At 55.2% G+C, this 19,198-nt stretch overlaps 8 protein-coding genes and 1 non-coding gene across 9 annotated transcripts; 7 read left to right on the top strand and 2 right to left on the bottom strand.

The window, feature by feature from the left end:
* Positions 1-16: 16 nt before the first annotated feature.
* On the top strand, positions 17-1,270 carry J4E79_004884 (uncharacterized protein; the record flags this gene model as incomplete). Its single annotated transcript, XM_049353765.1, has 1 exon — positions 17-1,270. The coding sequence occupies one exon, from the start codon at positions 17-19 to the stop codon at positions 1,268-1,270; it is 1,254 nt and encodes a 417-aa protein (XP_049212213.1).
* Positions 1,271-1,914: 644 nt separating this feature from the next.
* On the bottom strand, positions 1,915-2,432 carry J4E79_004883 (uncharacterized protein; the record flags this gene model as incomplete). The annotated part of the gene is made up of 2 exons (XM_049353764.1): positions 1,915-2,056; positions 2,107-2,432. The coding sequence occupies 2 exons, from the start codon at positions 2,430-2,432 to the stop codon at positions 1,915-1,917; spliced, it is 468 nt and encodes a 155-aa protein (XP_049212212.1).
* Positions 2,433-3,506: 1,074 nt separating this feature from the next.
* On the top strand, positions 3,507-4,687 carry J4E79_004882 (uncharacterized protein; the record flags this gene model as incomplete). The annotated part of the gene is made up of 3 exons (XM_049353763.1): positions 3,507-3,623; positions 3,678-4,399; positions 4,447-4,687. 3 exons carry the CDS (start codon positions 3,507-3,509, stop codon positions 4,685-4,687), a joined length of 1,080 nt encoding a protein of 359 aa, XP_049212211.1.
* Positions 4,688-5,191: 504 nt separating this feature from the next.
* On the top strand, positions 5,192-6,641 carry J4E79_004881 (uncharacterized protein; the record flags this gene model as incomplete). Its single annotated transcript, XM_049353762.1, has 3 exons — positions 5,192-5,458; positions 5,517-5,648; positions 5,697-6,641. The coding sequence occupies 3 exons, from the start codon at positions 5,192-5,194 to the stop codon at positions 6,639-6,641; spliced, it is 1,344 nt and encodes a 447-aa protein (XP_049212210.1).
* A 486-nt stretch (positions 6,642-7,127) lies between these two features.
* On the bottom strand, positions 7,128-8,882 carry J4E79_004880 (uncharacterized protein; the record flags this gene model as incomplete). Its single annotated transcript, XM_049353761.1, has 2 exons — positions 7,128-7,744; positions 7,874-8,882. 2 exons carry the CDS (start codon positions 8,880-8,882, stop codon positions 7,128-7,130), a joined length of 1,626 nt encoding a protein of 541 aa, XP_049212209.1.
* Positions 8,883-9,852: 970 nt separating this feature from the next.
* Positions 9,853-9,933, top strand: J4E79_004879. Its single transcript has one exon. It is a non-coding gene; the product is annotated as a tRNA-Ser (tRNA).
* A 145-nt stretch (positions 9,934-10,078) lies between these two features.
* Positions 10,079-10,682, top strand: J4E79_004878 (uncharacterized protein; the record flags this gene model as incomplete). Its single annotated transcript, XM_049353760.1, has 2 exons — positions 10,079-10,317; positions 10,370-10,682. 2 exons carry the CDS (start codon positions 10,079-10,081, stop codon positions 10,680-10,682), a joined length of 552 nt encoding a protein of 183 aa, XP_049212208.1.
* A 269-nt stretch (positions 10,683-10,951) lies between these two features.
* Positions 10,952-11,630, top strand: J4E79_004877 (uncharacterized protein; the record flags this gene model as incomplete). Its single annotated transcript, XM_049353759.1, has 2 exons — positions 10,952-11,565; positions 11,594-11,630. The coding sequence occupies 2 exons, from the start codon at positions 10,952-10,954 to the stop codon at positions 11,628-11,630; spliced, it is 651 nt and encodes a 216-aa protein (XP_049212207.1).
* Positions 11,631-15,182: 3,552 nt separating this feature from the next.
* On the top strand, positions 15,183-19,073 carry J4E79_004876 (uncharacterized protein; the record flags this gene model as incomplete). The annotated part of the gene is made up of 1 exon (XM_049353758.1): positions 15,183-19,073. The coding sequence occupies one exon, from the start codon at positions 15,183-15,185 to the stop codon at positions 19,071-19,073; it is 3,891 nt and encodes a 1,296-aa protein (XP_049212206.1).
* Between the last annotated feature and the right edge of the window lie 125 nt (positions 19,074-19,198).

Raw genomic sequence — 19,198 nt, 5'->3', positions numbered from 1 at the left:
TGCCTCATCAGCAGCCATGCAGCACTTCACCACGCAGTTGCGCCATGAACAGAACAGGACACGCTCGTTGCGCGCGAGTCAGTACCACAGGGCAAGAAGAAATAAAGATAAAAGGAAGGAAGATGAATCACTTGCGGATCTAGAGGCCGACGACGAAACGCAGCCAGACGCCATAGCCCAATCGTACGCCTCGTCCACTGCGCCTGGAATAGCTCAGCTGCGTGTCGCAGGCCTATTGCCCAGTCAAGAAGACAAAGTCCCTCCACCACCCTTCCCCCATGCACCTGCGAGCGTGTCCAAACAACACAATGGCCCCGCTAAAGTCCAAGAGGAAATGGCCAGACCGCCTTCACGCCTCTACGCCGTCCACGCCTCTTCCAAAGGTGGTGCCGTCCAAGGCCATCCAGAGGCTCAGAAGAGGGCTCATCTCGATTCTCTGTCGACGCTGATGCATTGCTGTCTGCTCAAGGGAGATTACGAGCGTGCGGGGAGAGCGTGGGGCATGATTTTACGGACGCAGGTTGCTGGTGGGCGCCCTGTAGATCCCCGTAACCACGGACGCTGGGGCATCGGTGCTGAAATAGCGCTGCGTCGAACGCCACAGACGCTGATGGAGCACAGATTCTCTCCAGAAGGCTTTGAGCTTGCTCGTGAATATTATAATCGTCTCATTATCCAACACCCAACCCGGAAATTGCAACCCCATGCTGTTGACGAGAGGACATTTTACCCACCCATGTTCTCGTTGTGGATCTACGAAGTCCGCGAAAAGAGCAAGCGTGCAAGACAGCAGCTGCACGACGACGTTGCAAACCAATCGCGCTCCTCTCGAAGCACGTCAGTCGACAGTAACATCAGTGAGACTCCGGACAACTCTTCCGCAAAAGAGGCGACAATTCAAGCGGAGGAACTTAATCAAGCTCTGGAGATTGCAGAGCGCCTCGACCAAGTCATATCATCTCCGCCATTTGATAAGCAGGCAAGTCTCCTGGAACTCCGTGGCCACATTTCTTTATGGGTTAGTGATCTCACAATGGGGGATATGGATACCCATGCGGACTGGGCTATGAATCCATCTACGCACTCAAGTCCAGCTTCAGAACAACTCAAACGACTTGCGAAAGCTCATCATGAAGTGCTAGCAGCGCAGGCGTTTCTCGAACGAGCTGTTGCGAATGGGGCTGAGAGCCAGGCAGCAACTCTATCAAGTATCAACATCAAGCGTAGGAGTCTGGTCAAAACTATGGAGCAGTTGCGTACTGCCAGGTGAGGCAAGCACCTCACGGATGAACAAACTTTGATTTCCGCGTTATACCCAACCTCTTCTTACAAGACTATTACAATTTGAGACCATGCACCAAGGTCCCGATACGTGAGTATCCGCTTCTCACGTCTCTCTTCTCGTACATTTCAACCCTCCTCCTGCATTATCTGATTGAGGTCTGACGCCTGCAAGCAGTGCAAGTCTACGCGTAGGAGGCGGCGAGGACAAGACAAAAAGCAAAGTCAGCCACCTCCCAATCACACACAATCCCGCACAATCCTGCAAAACAGCCTCATATGTGGAACAATAGAGAGACTCCGAGCTCAAACCTAGAAGGCGGCGCAATTTGCGATCAAGCGTGTCGCGTCGCATCAACATGATCAACCATGTCACATGAGCTTGACATAACATAATCGCACGCCAATAAGAGGAGAGGCAACGTTGAACTCGAATCTTCATTTGGGCAGTAGAGTCTTCGCCCGGGTATCCTAATGACTGAAAAAGAAAAGCTAGTAAGAAAGCCAGACCCGTTTAAACGCCAAAACACCCCCAGAAGCCAAAGTCATCCATACCCTTCCCGCCAACGCTACATCAATCAAAGGAAGCCACCAAAGACAATCCCACGGATTTGACATGCTAGCTCAAGCCATCTAGCACTGAGGCGAGTTGCAGATCTTGCGCACGTTCTGGGGTGCGAAGGTCTGGGGTCCACCAGTGCAGACGCGCTTGTCGCCCTCAGTGTGGCAGTTAAGCGGGTCGATCTTGACTGCGGTACCTGAGATCCACTGGTTGCTGGTCTACTTTTAGTGGTCGAATGTGAAGGAATGTAGTAGTGGACTCACCCTGAGCAGGTCCAGGAGTGGCTGATCTGGTAGTAGGCCTGATCTTGAGGTCCACGGAGATCGAAGAGAAGACGGCGGTCAGCGACCTGGCACTCGTTGTTGTTGGGAACAGATGCACCGGAACCGCCGCAGTGAACGCCGTTCTGAACGGGGTCGTCGTTGCCGCCCACGGAGAAGAATGACTTGAAGTTGAAGTCAACGCTACCGGAGGTAGCAAAGGTGACGAGCTTGTAGTCAGAGATGGTGTAAGAGACCGGGATACAGCCTTCATCGCCGCGGACAGCAAGGCTGGCGGGAGCAGCTACGGCAACAGCGGCAAAGGCCATTGCGAGGGTGTAGGAGGAGCGCATATTGAGGGGATGTGGCTTTGGTAAGAGGTGGAAACTTGGTAGCAGAGTGAGTTGAGGGGCTGCGTGAGTTGAAGAGTTGATACTTTTGGGAGTGCGATGACGAGAAGGAAAAGGTATTGGAAGAGATTTTTGAGTTATATATACTGGCAGGAGCATTCGCTATGGCGCAATCCGGGGCCGCTACCGGCAGGGGCGACGGGCCAGATGCGTACGAGAAAGTGACTGGAAGGCGAAAAATCGGGTTTGGGTCCGTTCGTAGGTCGCAAGACGAGCAAGATGAGCAAGTTATTTGGGGCTGTACGAAGCAGAGCTAGCGGGTTCTCGAGGTTCAGCAAGGAGACCTTGCGGCTGAAGGTGCAATTGGGCAGGTCTCAGTATAAGCTTACGCGCAGCTGTTGGGTTGTACTACCAGCAGCTGAGCTACATACTGAGGTAACTACCAATAGCTGAGCCATGTAATGAGGGACTAGATTAAGGACAAAGCGACGTTTGCGAAACGAGCGTTGGAGGTTCCTATAGGTAGCACGCCATATAGAAACCGACAAAGGCAAAGACGAGTGGCAGATGATCATGGTCAGACATATCCGCAAGAGATATGGACAGAGGACATCATTGCCCGTCAGCCAACAGTAGGACACACTATGGTCAGAATGCAAGAGCCAGACGTAAGAACTAGAACAACAGCATTTGTTGTCCCCAATTCACTCTACAATCTAGTAATTAGAAAACTCGAAGGAAAGAGATGTAAAATATAACCAGAAGCAAGCCTTGTTCTTTCATTTCTTGATCAGGGGCATTGTTGTGTTGTTGTAACATTCGAAGATTCACCTATTCTGACTTTCGCATTCCTGCGAGAGGATATATGCACCTTTGCAGGTGCTCAGAACACATGCTCAGAAAACAAAGAGCAAGCCCGGTGTAGTGGAGGACAGGTCCTTGTAGGGCGATGGTGCGTCATTGGCCCGGAAGCGAAAGACCAGCATGGCACTCCCGCGGGGAGCATCGTCATTTCACATGAGCAAGTTGGCTGCCCAGACGCACTCCAATACAATGGACATCACACCAGTATTCAACCAGATACTCGCCAAACACGATGCGCGCCCGATCGAGCCTCATGTATTCCGTGTCGAAGCCCTAGATGATTTTGTGAAAGAGGCATACCGCATTGTAGGCCACGTTGCGCGCCTGGACTCGAGGGGAGGTGAAAGCTAACTGTCGCAGCGAGGTCACATTGCGAAGCTCCACACGGACCTGAAGTCGATACGGCAAAGTTATCTCTCGACGGCGCATCCTCCCCGCCGGAAGCAGTATACGCGCACCAATGGCTCCGCGACATCGGCAGACAAAGATGCAAAGTACCTTAGCGACACGCAGCGCAACGAGATTGACGCCCAAGCGAAAGAATCGATACACGGGCTGAACGATGCTATCAAAAGGCTGGGTATTGCTGAGCAGACACGACAAGAGACGCAGACGCAGGTTGCTTTGAAGAAGCGCGCAAAGCAGGGCCTAGGTGCGCTTGGACGATGGGCAGCGGGCGGGGCAATCACAGCAAAGAGCGTCGAGGAGGAGATGCAGGAGGCCAAGGCAAATACGATCAAGGCGCATCGAGAGGGCATAATATGGTCGCTTCAGAAGCAGCTGGAGCAGTGCGGCCAATTCCAGAGCGACATGATGGAGATACGGCTCATGCGCGAGGTGGAGAAGAGCAAGAGCGTGCTGTACAAAACGAGGACCACGGGACCAACGAGCAGCGACTACAGCGGCATGAATGGCAGCAGTGCAGGCAACGAGTCTGCAGGCTATCGCGCGAAGCCGACGTACAACCCCGACGAGTCGAGCGCGGTGATTGAGAATCAGCTCGACCCCGAGCAGCTCCAGCTGTTTGCACAGGAGAATCAGGATATGCTCAAGCAGTATGAGGACCAACTCGACAAAGTTCGGTACGTACTCGAACGTGCGCATGATGAACAACTACTGACACAGGCAGCGCAACCGAAAAGTCACTCACCGAGATCTCGGAACTACAGTCGACGCTCGCGTCCAACCTCAGCATGCAGGCGGCGCACATTGACCAGCTCATCGAGGACTCGTTCAACACGACGGAGAATGTAGGGAGCGGAAACAAGGAGCTCAAGCGTGCGACGGAGCGGGGCAGCACGGCGCAGAAGCTGTTCTGGGCGACAAGTATCTTCTGCACGACACTTGTCTTGTGGGACTTGTTCATCTGAAGCGTGCAGGAAGACAGGCTGGTGTTGTTAGTAGACAGTCTACATGTGAATCAATCGCGACCTCGCCGTTAGTATCCGCTGCGCTCTGAGTGGACCAGATTCCCAGAAGCAGGAAAATCAGCCCATGTGGGGTGGGCAGACATGAACCAAGTGCAATGCAGACCCACAACGGTTCATGGCACGAAATGGTTGTGGTGATGCCCTGCATGTGAGACGGCCTGTCTGGCTGACATGATGGCGCGGTAACTTGTGCCTCGGCTTGCCTGCTCACACGACGCTGCGGCAGACCTTCCGAGCGTCAACTCTATATAACGAGCTGGCCGAGAGCCGTCGCCATGTCTGCATCTCTTGCTCATCGTCTCGCGCCGGCCCTCCCGGTTCTCCGCATCTCGTCTCCAAAAGCAAACTGCGGGGTTTAGCGTGGGCGGACGCGGCTTCCCTTTCCTAGGCAGCGGCAGCGGCAGCGGTGAAACGTAAACGTGGGAGCGCTCCTACGCCGTAATCATGCCAGACTCACATACCTCCTCCTCCTCCTCCTCCACCCCTCCCCAGACCTCGTCCAAGACACGCCTCTCCCAGATCTCCTCCCACATCGAACCCATGGCTGCCACCGCTTTCGACGCGAATGTCGTCCCCCAGGCGCCCGAAGACCCGCTCTTCGGCCTCATGGCTGCCTTCCGTCGCGACGAGAACCCCAACAAGGTCGACCTGGGCATTGGCGCTTACCGCGACGACAATGCAAAGCCCTGGATTCTGCCCGTCGTCAAGAAGGTACGCCATCGCGCCTTCCTCATGTCACACCACACAGGCTAACATCACACGTCCACAGGCCGACGACAGACTGCGCGACGACCCCAACCTCAACCACGAGTACCTCCCCATCGCCGGTCTTGCCGAGTTCACAACCGCCTCCCAGAAGCTCGTGCTCGGTGGTGACAGCCCCGCCATCAAGGAGAAGCGGGTGAGGACACCCCTCCATCACGTCATGACTTGAGCTCACACCACACAGGTCACCAGCTTGCAGACCATCTCTGGCACCGGCGCCGTCCACTTGGGCGCCCTCTTCCTCGCCAAGTTCTACAAGACCCAGAGCCAGCGGACCGCCTACTTCTCCGACCCGACATGGGCCAACCACTTCCAGATCTTCTCCAACGTCGGCCTCGAATACAAGACATACCCCTACTTCTCCAAGAAGACCAAGGGCCTCGACTTCGATGGCATGATCGGTGCCCTGCAAGATGCGGCAGAGGGCAGCATCATCGTACTGCACGCGTGTGCTCACAACCCCACCGGTGTCGACGCTACACAAGAGCAGTGGAAGAAGATTGCCGAGGTGATCAAGTCAAAGAAGCACTTTCCTTTCTTCGACACCGCATACCAGGGCTTTGCTTCAGGTGACCTTGCAACTGACGGCTGGGCGATCCGCTACTTTGTCGAGCAGGGCTTCGAGCTCTGCATTGCCCAGTCCTACGCAAAGAACTTTGGTCTGTACGGCGAGCGAGCAGGCTGCTTCCACTTCGTCACCTCGCCGTCATCCGACGCCGAGTCCACCATCAAGCGCATCGCCTCACAGCTCGCCATCCTCCAGCGCTCCGAGATCTCAAATCCTCCTGCCTACGGTGCCCGCATCGCCTCGACCGTCCTCAACGACCCCCAGCTCTTCGCTGAATGGGAAGACAACCTCCGAACAATGTCTGGTCGTATAAAGGAGATGCGCAAGGCGCTTCGTAGCAAGCTCGAGAACATGGGCACGCCCGGCACATGGAACCACATCACAGAGCAGATTGGCATGTTCAGCTTCACCGGCTTGACAGAGCAGCAGGTTCTGAAGATCCGGGAAGACTCCCATGTGTACATGACCAAGAACGGTCGTATCTCCATGGCTGGCCTGAACACACACAACGTCGACTACTTTGCGAAGGCTGTCGACAAGGTTGTGAGGGAGACACAGTAGGGTGGAGGCCTAGCACCTTGTAGAGGTTTTCAGGAGTCTTGCTAGCCACGACTGGCCGAAGCTGGAACGTGTTACGATTATACGAGACGGCGACCAAGCCGTACTGTTGGGATGGAGAATCTACCATAGACTAGTCCTCCCCTCATCTAGACTATTAGAGTCCGCTATTGAACATCCGGATGTGATGCCATTTTTTCCCCTCGGGTTCTGACACTTAAAAGACTGTACAAATACATCGCTTCGGCAGACACAACGAATGAAGGGTCTCTGGACAGTCACATTCATGAGACTCGGTGTGGCACACATAATAGCAGGTAAAAGAATGATATGTTTAAATCAACACATAGGGTATACAGCTCCAGCGATCCGCCTGACGACCAAGGAATAAACACTCACACAAGCAGTGAGACGAACAATAACCGTCCGGCACATCTTCAATGTCCTCGTCATACGCACCATATTCATCATTATCGCAAACTAATGCGTCTACTTAACCCCTTTGCTATGCGTGAACCTCGCAATGCTGCCAATACTCCAGCTTTTCCCCTTTCTCTCCTTTTCCCGACGCTTCTTCTCCTCACGTTCCCGTACCTCGTCACTCGATTCCAGGAGACTGTCTCCACTGAGCCGCTTCAACATGTCGAGAGTCGAAGACGTTTTGCGCAGACGGCTCTTTTTCGGGGGTGGCGGCGGGACAAGATCGTCGAAAGTTGGAGTGCGCCATTGTAGGACGTTCGTGTCTATGGGTAGAGGCGGGAGAGGGGCATTGTTTCGCTGTATCGTAACGAACCTATCCTCCATGGGTGGGAGAAGCATGGAAGATGCAACGGGCGATAGTATGTGTTCTTCTATGCCATCGCTGTTGTTGCTACCGTAGCTCCATGACGACTCATTCGTTCCTTGGATGGGCAAGCTTATCGCGCTACTGCTGTTTGACGAGTAAGCCGAGTACTGGTATGGGTGCGGTAGTGGTGCTGAATGAGGTGGTTCATAGTCGTCGGGTCTAGGTTCCGGTCTATTCGTGTCCGCAAGGAGGGAGTCTGATTGCGCACGCTCTTTGGGTAGGAAGGGATTGTCTCGGAAAGCCGGGTGGTCAGACAGTGCTGGTGGCGGATATGTTGGTGCTCTCCACACTGACATTGGTGGCCTGGGTTGTCGCTGAACGTGTTGGGATGACCTGGCTGATGTGTCTGCGGAGTGTGGACGCGTCGTCATGGTTGGTACAGTCAGACTTGTTTGCGACACGGTTCTGGACAGTGGAGCCAGGAGCCGTGGTGAAGCGGATCGCGCGCGCGACTCGGAGGCGGTCTTTCGTAGAGTATGTGACTCAGTAGGGGCCGGTGGCTCTGCTATCGGAAGTGGCTTGGAGAATGCCTTCTCTTGTGCCTTCAACCAATCCGGGGTTGCGCATGCTGATATCGCTGACGCATCGTAATTCAGACTGGAAGGATCCGCTTCGCCCGTGGTGAGTAGTTTCTCGATTGCTTCACGCAGGTCCTGCGGATCGACGTTGTCAGAAGCTCGCGTAACGGCCCACTGCGGGTGGTTGACTTTTATGGATAGCTGCCTTGAACGAGACCCTTCCGACGATACGGTGGAGGTGTCTGAGAGACCAGGTGGGTCGCCATGGGAGTGACTTCCGTTATCCGTACGGCACTCCTCTGACACCGGTTGCACCTGAAATACCTGAGAGGACTTCGTCGCTAGTGGGCGGATACATGGCCACGAAAGTGACTCTTGCATGAGGTCGTGGATGTCCGGTTCTGTTGACAGTGTGTCCAACTCCTCCAACTTCTTCGCTACCCCCGGGTTCTGCGTACATCGCAGCTTAGAGAGGTACGCGCTGCATGCTTGTGTGTTGGAGAGTGGATGGCCGTAGTCGATCAGATCTTCCAGTACCGTCGTGAATTCAGTGTTGAAGTCCTGGATGCTTGCGTACTGGTCGATGTGTAGGTTTAGGAAATGGCAGAATGCGTGGTGGTATCCAGAAAAGCTAAAGACACCGAAGTTATCGTCCAATGCTTGCAGCATTTCTTGCGAAGTGTGGTTGATGGGAGGTAGGGGTGGCCCGACTTCGAAGACTTCCTGCATCACTTCTTCTGCCACGGAAAGAAACATGTCCAGCTTGACCTCGCGATCTTGTCGAACCCATGCTCTTCGCTCCTCGAGCAGGCTCGGCTCTACGTCTTTCGTTTCCTCTGAGGAGATGTCTGGAACTGGCCGTGCCTTTGGCATAGGCATGGGTAGAGCGCCATTGCAGTATTTCCAAGTATCTTTCGATTCCAGCGCGAACTGGAGACTGCGTCGCCAGCGAGAGTACTCCGGCCCGCTGGACTCTAGTCTTAGGATGGGGACGCCGGGTAGGCGTGGAGAGGTTTGTGGCTGCATTGGTCCTGGTTCTGCAGGCGTAGCTGCACTTCTGAACGGTGCAGTTGATGGAAGGAGCTCGTAGGAGAATAATCACCGAGGAGACCAAGCACATTTGAACATCACCGCATAACACCACAGCCCGTCAGCATCGTCTCACCAGAATATGGCCGCATGCACATCAGCCCTGGCACCCTAGCTCTTTGTTCCAAGGCCGGACTTCCACAAAGGCGAGCCAACCGTAGCTTGAAGCATACAGCCATGCACAACCACCATGATCCCAGATTAGGTCTCGCACGCACCAGGACCCCTTACCTACACAATCATTGAATTGGGTTTGGGCCGTTTTCATCGAGTACCAAGACTGACGTGTAGCAGACTCCTCGCCGTTGACCGTACTCCGTGTCGGGTAGTAATGGGTGCGCAAGCGAATCAAAGCTATGGAACGCGTGGCGGTATGAGGATTATTGGTCGTCGGAATCCGGTGGCTGCGGGGAGTTTCTCTGTTCCCGCCTCATCTTCATGTCCGAAACGCAACGTTGCGGCTCTTCGCGGGATCAGGCGAGCAATCGAAACTTTTTGACATCGGCCCTTTTGCCGCCCATGACGATGCCAACGTCAACTATGATGACTTTGATCGACCAAGATTGAGCTCTCAGTCTGCGAAGACGGTAAGTGGGTGGGGTCGTTCGGGATTACGAGTGTCTGGGTGGAGGTGTGGAGGCACCAGGCTTCTGGGTGCCACCCCACTACATCAACGCATAGTCCGAGCTATGAATAATTGGTATATATTATGTCTGAGTCCGCTGTCTTTCACCGAAGCAGCAATAGCAGCAAAAACGGGGGCGTTGTGGCGGAGTGGTTATCGCGCAAGACTAGAAATCTTGTTCCTTCGGGAGCGTCAGTTCGAATCTGGCCAACGTCGATCTTTTTGCGCATGGAGGGTAGTAGGTCTCTCTGGCTGAAGCCCTACTTTTTGCGCTTTTCTACGTGACAACATTGTGTTGACTGCCAAGCCCATCTTGGCGTACACACACTCCCCAATCCGGACAGCTGCCATCGAACTTCCCATGCCACTGCGACCCTTTCCGTTCCCCTTCCGCGTGGGCACCGATATCTGCAATGTCCCAAGAGTACGATCCATCATCACGCCCCGTACTGGTAGCGAAGACGAGCCTCTGCGTCCTCTGCGTCACTACCTGAAGCGAGTGTTCACCGAGCACGAGCGCCAGTATTTCTGGAATCGCTTTGGGCCCGAAGAATCTGTATTGGAGAAGGCAGATGTAATTTCCAAATTTCTCGCTGGCAGGTGAGTATTCACATCAGCTTAATCTCTCGACTACAAGCTCACGTGATACAAGGTTCGCAGCGAAAGAAGCTTGCCGCAAAGCAATTCAACACCTCGACATTGTTCAAAGAGGGTTCAAGCATATCATGATTCTCCCTGTTACCGCGGTCGATCGCAGTAAGCACCAATCGCTTCGGCCCCAGGGCTTGGTCTTAGATATGGTCTACGAGGATTTCGAGCCAACCTGGGTGAAGCCTGACGGCAAAATTGGACTGATCGATATGAGCGAGATCGATGGGCAGCTGTGCGAGATTAGTATCAGCCATGATGGAGACTATGCGACTGCTGTGGCTATACTGCCGATGGCGGAGAAGTGGGAACATTAATTCGGATGGTTCTGGTGCGGATTTTCTCGTTTGTCATGTTTTGCTGAACCAATCCATGGATGCTGGTACCAAAGATCTTTGTCAATCATGAAATCTCCATCCCCAATTCGACATAACCACGACCATCACATATGGCTTTATCCATTCTGTTGCTGCACAGAAAATGCGTCTAGCTGCTTACACGAACGAACTTCCGTAGCGACTTGAACTACACATTACATCACAACATGACAACCACATATACAAGGTCTACGTTTGGCAAGTCCAACATGTTCGCGCCCGCGCTGCCATCAGCATGGCAGCGTATGCAACAGGACCCAATACTCTTCATCGCACAGTGGTTATATGCTCACCGACCGCTTTCGACAATATCACAGCCCGCGTCCACAACATCGAAGTCCGCTTCCACGATCCCTGTTAGGATCGTCTGCGTCTCCGATACGCACAACGAGCAGCCGCGTGTACCGAACGGCGACGTCTTGATTCACGCCGGCGATCTGACAGTCAACGGCAAATTTGAAGAGCTGCAGTTACAGCTTGACTGGTTGAACAGTCTGCCACACCAACACAAGGTTGTGATAGCGGGGAACCACGATTTGCTCCTCGATCAGTCTTTCTTTCGCCGCAACCCACGACTTGCAAGCCGAGAGAATGATGAACGCAGACTGCGAGATCTGAGATGGAGAAGTGTAGTATACCTCGAGAACGAGCTGAGGGTGCTCAGCGTTCGGGACAGGGACGTCAAGGTCTATGGAAGTCCCATGACGCCGAAATACGGCAACTGGGCGTTCCAATACCCAGCAAAAGACATATGGTCAAACACTGTCCCGGAGGCGACGGACATACTCGTCACGCATGGCCCTGCCAAAGGCCACCTCGACTCGTCATCCGCGAACCCATCTTACTTGCAGGGCTGTGCTCATCTTCAGCGGGAACTTTGGCGTGTGAAGCCGCGACTCCATGTCTGCGGGCATATTCACTCAGGAAGGGGCGTCGAGTGTAGTGACTGGGGATGGCTACAGTGGGACTATGACGCTGTGTGTTGTGGCGAAGAAGGACGCGTCGTCGTCCTGAGGATGCTGGCTTGCTGGGTCTGGCTGTGGGTACTCTGCATGTTGGGAAGAGCAGCGAATGGACGGACTATGACGAGTGTTAATGCAGCAGTTGTTGGTGAAGGGCTCGCAGAAGGCGAGCAAACTCTTCTCGTAGATCTTCGGTAACTTGCAACGATTGCCACGTCATGAGACATCTTTCCTCGTTGTACACGTAACATGTACTGTTTGTATGCCTCAACACGATGTCAAGGTTTACGTGCTGTCTCTATCCCCAGTGGCACTCCACAAACACCAGACGGTGACACATGTCGTATAGCGGTGCAAACCATATACACAAGTCTGATGGGAGGCTTCTGGAAGCCGGTAATGCCCAGGTTACAAGAGTGCTTGGCCACCAAAGTGGAGATAGAGATTCTAGGTTCATGCGTGCCGTCATGCCCCACCGATCCTCGTGGAAGCGACACAGAACGCGTTTCGGGAGACAAGATCCATAAACAACGACCCTGCGAGAGGCTGCGGCATGTGGATCTGACAGGAAACAACAGTGGAAGTCGGGCATAAGGTGAAATGCAGCCTCAGCCTCAGCCTTGTGTACTCCGAGCAGTTGAAGCCTGCATAGAGTATACTGTGGGACCAGAAATATAGCATGAAAATGACGATCGCAACCGTGCCCATTGCAGAGGCGGGGCCTGGGGCTATATGTTCAGATCGTTAAGCAATGTTCTTCTTCTAGTCGGCAGGAATGGTTTCGAAACGTTCAAGCGCATGCCGGCAAAGGTGGTCTCGGGACTCAGCATACGGACAAGGTATTGGAATGTCACTCAGCACAGCAAGGCGCGTGCATGCTGTTCAGGTCTAAAAGATCAGCTTCAATCGCCATGTTTAACCGTGGCGGCGGAAGTCTCCTTGCGGTGCTTTGAATTACGGGTATGTTGGCCTCGACCAAATGGTAAAGCCAAGCGACAGAAAGGGGAATCCCAGGAAACGAGGAGACAGCCCGATGCCGCGGTGCATTGGCTGGACCATTGGATCGGCTCAGACCTGTGGGTTGGATTCGCACCTTCCTCGTACAGTGCTACGCAGGAGCTTGAAACGAGTCACAGTACCCGATGACAAGGCGAGCCTCGGCACCCGCCAGGTGGAATGTTTGTAGAACGTCGACAGACAACCAAATATAGCTGTAGCAGGCGTTCGTAGTCGTAGACCGAGGGAGAGAGATGAAACGTTAGAGCACGGAATGCGCATCTGAGGCGCTGATGGAATGGCGTCAGTCATGGCCATGCTGACTTGAGAGATGAAGGACAGTCCAGTCAGAAAGTACCGGTACCAGCAGCCGATGTCGAGGCTGCAGTCCAAGTGAAGGCTAGCCACAGACAGGGGCTACCTCGAACCTAGGGCGCTGTAAAGTTCATGTCGTTCGCTGGGGCGCAGGCGTGGAGGCGGCGAGCAGAAGTCGAAACCAGCCGTCTGCCCTAGGACGAACTTTGGCGAGTCGTCGAGAGGACAGTCCTGGACGATGCAGGCAAAGCGCACATGGCTGTCAAAAAACGATAGCGTGGTACGGTAGTAGTTGGTCGCACTTCGGAATGACTGTGGACACAGACCGGCAAAATGGCTTGCTCAGCGAAGGAATTGGGTGGCTGCAGGCGATACGCAGCCCTGCAGTTTCCTACAGTCAGCCGGTAGAGACGTTGGAATCACAGTGTGCAGGCAGGGCCCAGGAAGGTGCCGCGATATTGCTTCTGAGCGAACAATCAAAGCATGTCCACGGGGTTGGGTGCAGCATGAGGCGGCGTGGTGAGCGATCATCATCATTCGCATGCGAGCGGGACCCGTGTCATGCCGAAATGAAGGGCTCGGCAAGGGCAAGGGCAAGGGCTGCGCCTTCTCTTATTGGCCGCCTGATGGCCGTTCCTTCCTCAGCAGCGTGCGCATCGAACGGTGGGGAGCAAGGCGCTGGAGATGGACATCAACATTGCGCAGGCGGCCGCCTCCAAATTCCTCGAAATTGAGGGTTCAGTCGCCGTGTCGTAGGCAAGGGATACTCCATGTCTTGGGCTATACGGTAGCACAGCCGGGGTATATGTATATTACCCTTGGCTAGTGCGGTTTGAGCTCACAGCCGTCTGCACGACCAGGGCCTCGCGGCCAGATGCAAATTAATCCACAGGCGCACCGTGGCGGCATGCGCAATCTGCTGCTGATGGAGACACAATGTCCGCTTCGCCTTTTCGTCGTCGCAGCCTCTGAAGTCTTGCTGTCTCCTGTCACATAACCTTCCCATCGTATCCACCCGCGACGTCAATAGCGAACTACTTCCCTCTGCAGCAAGCGCCGTTCTATTTTGCGACTATCGAATGCAGAGGCCCGCCGCGCGAAACCCTGGCTTTCCCCGTCCTGGACACTGGCACTAGTGGTGGGCAGTTGGTTCTCCTGCAGGGAGCACACGTTGGCGACTCGCAGCCCACGGCGCTTTCCCTCTTCCGCCCCTCGCCCCTGCCTGCCGCCGTTTTGGCCTGGACACCTGGGCGACTGCTGCTGCTGCTGACCGGCGCCCTGTCTCTTCTTCTTCTTCACTACCCGTCGCCCACGCCCCAAGCCGACCTCTTCTCCACCACCCGCCGACAACCCCCAAACGGGCGCATTCATATATCGACTCTGCGCATCTCCCGCCCGTGGCTCCCCGTGGCTCTCTCCTCCGACCGTCAAGCACCGCTCTCCACGTCGCCCAGGCCTCACGCTCCCTTGCACGATTCTCCGAATCACGACCACTCCTTCAAAAGCAATTCCGCTCCGTCGCCGCAATTACTAGTAATCTGACCGTTGCCTATCAACGTCGTCGCCGCTCGTTTTAGCACCGCACCGTCCACGAAAACGCGTTCCAGCCCCGCTGACCACTTACGACACGCACGGCCACCCGCTGCTCAGGAACAAAGAAAACGCAATCGCTGCGAATCGTGCTTAGAGTGCCTCGACCACTCCTACGATTCTTTGTCGCCTGCCTGCCCGCTCGCTGTCATCCACGTGCGTACCAGTCTCTGATCGGCCCTGGTTCGGTACCGCGTGCTTCTAGACCCACGCGACGACTATTCTCCGGTACCTGTCAGTGTCAAACATGACAGCATAGTCCCGCGACCAACCCGAGAACATCGCGACGACGCAGTAATCGCTTCGCCTGTGCAACCATCTATTCCTAGCTGCATCGACAGTCTAGTGAGTCACCCAGCTCAGCGACGCGCTTTCTCCATGGAGACTAACATGCGACAGGTCCATTCTTTACCATCATTGACATTCGTCAAGTACACTCGTTTACCATAGCCCTGACAGTATGTTGTGCTACTGACACTGTAAACGCCATGGCTAATAACAGCAGGCTTCCACGTACATTGCCTTCGAGACTCTCGAGATATCTAATTCTACATAACAAGGCATCATAATCGTAACAATGCCTCGCTCAACGACAGTATGGGCAGCCGCCCTGGTTCTGGCCAGTCTCTCTGGCTCTGGCCCGCTCCTTACGACAGCAGAGGCCATGCCTGCACCGGGACCACAACAAACCCAAGGCCGTCCCCGATACTACTTCGCTAGGCACGTAAAGCGACAAATCGTTACCAATGCGACGACCCCTGCGGCTACCCCAGAGCCATCAACCAGCTACTCGTCCAGCAGCACTACTGAGCAACTCTCGTCCCGCCAGATGGACTTCCCGTCCTTCATTGAATCGCTGTTCCGCGGTAGTTCCGATTCATCGGCTCTTGCCTCATCCTCAGATGTGCTTGTCAGCACCAGCGACGTAGACACCACTGGCACCTTGTCCTCCGCTTTGGCAGAGAGCTCCTCTACCGCACCTCTCTCAGAAAGCAGTGTCTTTTCACCGCCACCACCTGCGGCATCGAGCTCTGCAGTCGAATCGTCGAGCCCCATCGTTAGCTCATCAAGCCAAATTCAGGAATCAGTCACTGAGCCATCGTCTACAGCTGCTCCTACGTCCACTTCCGAAGCAGCGCAAAGCGAGAAGCCTGTTGAGACCACCACATCCGAGCCTATCACCGAACCTCAGCCCACAACCGCTGTTTCTCCAACGGCCGAGATTGGCACTACCAGTGGTCTCCCCGAGACTATTGTGCAGCCTACATCAACCGCCCAAAGCAGCGCCGCATCTTCTTCTACCAAGGCTGACAGCCCTATTCTCGGTCCTATCCTCGGCTCCACTGGCCTCCTACCTGAGATCATCGTTCCACCAACTTCCACTGTCCAAAGCTCAGCTGCGGCCTCTTCGACCGCCGTTGAAGACACCCCAGCTTCTTCGATCGCTCAGAGCTCAGCGGCCGCCCCAACCGGAGGACTGCCTGACGTGATTGTACAACCGTCATCCTCCGCTGTCGACAGCAAGCCAGCGCCTTCTACCGGTAGCATTCCCGAGACCATCGTGCAGCCCACTTCAGCTATCGCACAGCCAACCTCGACGCCTCCTGGTGTTGAGAACACCCCTGCCTCGACAGGTGGACTACCGGATGTTATTGTGCAGCCATCGTCGTCAGCCGTTGACACACCTACTGCAACAACGACTTCTGCTGGTCTCGTTGGTGGACTTCTCTCAACGCTTCTCAACCCAATCATTGGATCTACTGGCGGTGTACCCACATCTGTTGTCCAACCTACCCAGGTAGTCTCATCGACTGCTCCCCAGTCATCTCAGCAAGCTGTCGGCTCCACTGGAGGCATCCCAGAGACTATCGTGACACCCACTGCGTCTCTTGTTTCTTCTGCACCAAGCTCTCCTGCCGCATCCAGCTTTCAGGGACCTTTCATCGTCCCTGGATCCACAGGTGGTGTTCCTGAGTCGATTGTGCAGCCTACCTCATCCGGCGGCTTGGTTGGTGGTCTGCTTTCAACGCTACTCGGACCCACCCCTACTTCTGAGGTCGGCTCCACTGGTGGTATTCCTGAGACAATTGTTCAGCCTACCTCTTCCGGTGGCCTTCTTGGTGGTATCTTGTCGTCAATCCTTCCACCCGTGCCTACTTCTGAAGTTGGCTCGACTGGAGGCATTCCTGAGACCATCGTTCAGCCTACCTCTTCCGGTGGCCTTCTTGGTGGTATCTTATCGTCAATCCTTCCACCCGTGCCTACTTCTGAAGTTGGCTCGACTGGAGGCATTCCTGAGACCATCGTTCAGCCCACTTCGTCTGGGGACCTTCTTGGCGGGCTACTGTCGTCGATTCTGCCACCTGCCGCCACTTCCGAGGTTGGCACCACAGGAGGTATTCCTGAGACTGTTGTGCAGCCAACCTCATCCGGTGGCCTAGTCGGTGGACTGTTGTCTTCGCTCCTCCCATCAGAAGTCCCGACAGCCACCTCTCAGGTTGCTTCAACTGGCGCACCCCTCTTGCCATCATCCGGCATTGTCATCGGCATCACTACGGCTTTGGGCACTGGTGATTCCGCTGCTTCGACTGCGACACCGACTTCTCTCTTGAGCTCTGGAGCCATTCCTACTTCGGAAACCGTAGCTACCAGCTCACCGATCCTCGACCTACCGGGACTTGTATCTTCGGTCATATCTGGTGTCCTGCCTACCGGTAGCGGCGTTGCATCTACTGCACCCACCTCAGTAGCCTCTGCTAGCGCGTCCGGCATTCTTCCTCCGGCACTCTCCTCGCTGTTGTCTTCAGCTGTCTCGGATCTCCCTGTCTCAGTGGTGCCCAGTGCTATATCAAGCATCCTGTCTGATCTGAACTCGGCCCTGCCCACCGGCACTGGTCCTATTATCATCCCGACTGTCTTGCCCTCAAGCTTGCTGTCTTCCGGAGTTCTCCCGTCGTCTGGCCTGCCAATCTCGTCAGGTATCCTACCATCGTCTGGCGTCCTTCCTTCTTCAGGACTCTTGCCATCCGGCGCTGTGCCTACCCCTACCTCTGAAGCTGTGTCTTCGTCTGGCGTGCCTGCCTCTGAGGCTCTCTCCTCTAGCGTTGGGCCTACAGCCTCCGAGACTGCAAGCATCACACCTTCAGCATCTTCAGGAACTGCCCTGCCCTCAGGCTCCGCAAGCTTGGGTATCACTCCTTCTGGTACAGGTTCTATCGGCACATCTGCATCACCGGTTCCAACTTCGTCGGGTAGCCAATCTCTCACTGTCCCGGCTTCAGAAGGACCTTCGTCAGCTTCTTCGACTGCCGCCACTACTCTGAACCCTTCAAGTGCTGGTAACGCCACCCTCAGCGATGCTCCCACTTCGTTCTTCAGCACCGGCTCTGTTGCTCCGTCATCCGTCGTTGTGTCCACCCCACCACCCACTTCAGAGACGCCCAAGCCTACATCCACGAAGGGCTCTGCTTCAATCACTATTCCAGCCCTGCCGACCACCACTAGCAAGGCACCGCCGGTCTTTTCCCTTACGCCAACCGCTACCGATAGCGCAACTTCGCTCATTGTTGGTACTAGCATCATCGTTGAGGCTTCGACTATGCCAACCCCCAGCCCCACCGTCAGCAGCATCCCCTCGAGTCTACCACAGATGATTGCGCCGCCTGGAGGAGTCCCTCCTGAGAGGCCGGACAACAGCTTCATGGGCCAAGTGTGTTTCAAGTGGCCGCTCAACTACCCGTTCGTGTCTGCAAACGATGGTGGGCAGCAAATTTTCCACTACCTGCCAATTGCTATCGCAGACGGTTTGAACATCTCAACCTCCGAGGTCAAGAACTTTGGTCTGAAGCCTCTTAACACCATGGAGTACCAGGGTTTCATCACCACTCTTGCCTTGTTCACCATTCCGCAGGATCTGCAGACGAAGCTCGCAGCGCAGCTCCGCAACCCCGCCGATGCTTTCTGGCATAACAAGAACTCCACAGTGAACGACCTCACGACCTTGATCAACACCGCCTGCCCTCTCCCCGCAGGCAAGCTTCCGGGTGACAACAGCCCTGCCAATGCGGCTGCCGAACCAGGTGCTGAGTCCACAGGTGGTTCCGGCGATGGCGGTGCTATGGGAGGCGACATCGGCGCCAGCCGCACTGTCAACAAGACTAGCGCCATCGTCGCTAGCAGTGCCATTGTCGGTGCTATCGCCTACGGTGCAGCCATGTTCTTTGTTGCTCGCCGATACAGGAACAAGCGCATGGCCCACCAGCGCTCGAGCTCTGTCCCCAGCACCAGCCGCATGACCTACGGTTCAATTCCAGGTGGCGCTGCTGCTTGGATGCATGGCGCTCGGAATGGTCGAATGACGCCTGGTAGTCGCGGCAGCCAAGGCAGCAGTACCACTCAGGGTCGCAGTGTCCGAACACAGCAGATCTCGGCTCCGGTCATGGCTGAGAACTCTCTTGGCTGGAACTAAAGCATCACTGCCCTTTCCCTCCCCCACAAAGTCTGCGCCGTTGTACCACAGACCGGATGTGGATGGCTTCGCCTCGTGCCTACCAATACACCTCCGCCCCAGCGACCGGCTTTGTCCCATATCAA

The sequence above is a fragment of the Alternaria viburni genome, assembly GCF_023758015.1.
Source record: "Alternaria viburni strain BMP 2772 chromosome Unknown scaffold_8, whole genome shotgun sequence".
In the NCBI taxonomy this organism is placed as follows: domain Eukaryota; kingdom Fungi; phylum Ascomycota; class Dothideomycetes; order Pleosporales; family Pleosporaceae; genus Alternaria; species Alternaria viburni.
The sequence above is the reverse complement of the archived record's forward strand: the minus strand, read 5'-3'. Positions and strand labels throughout refer to the sequence as shown.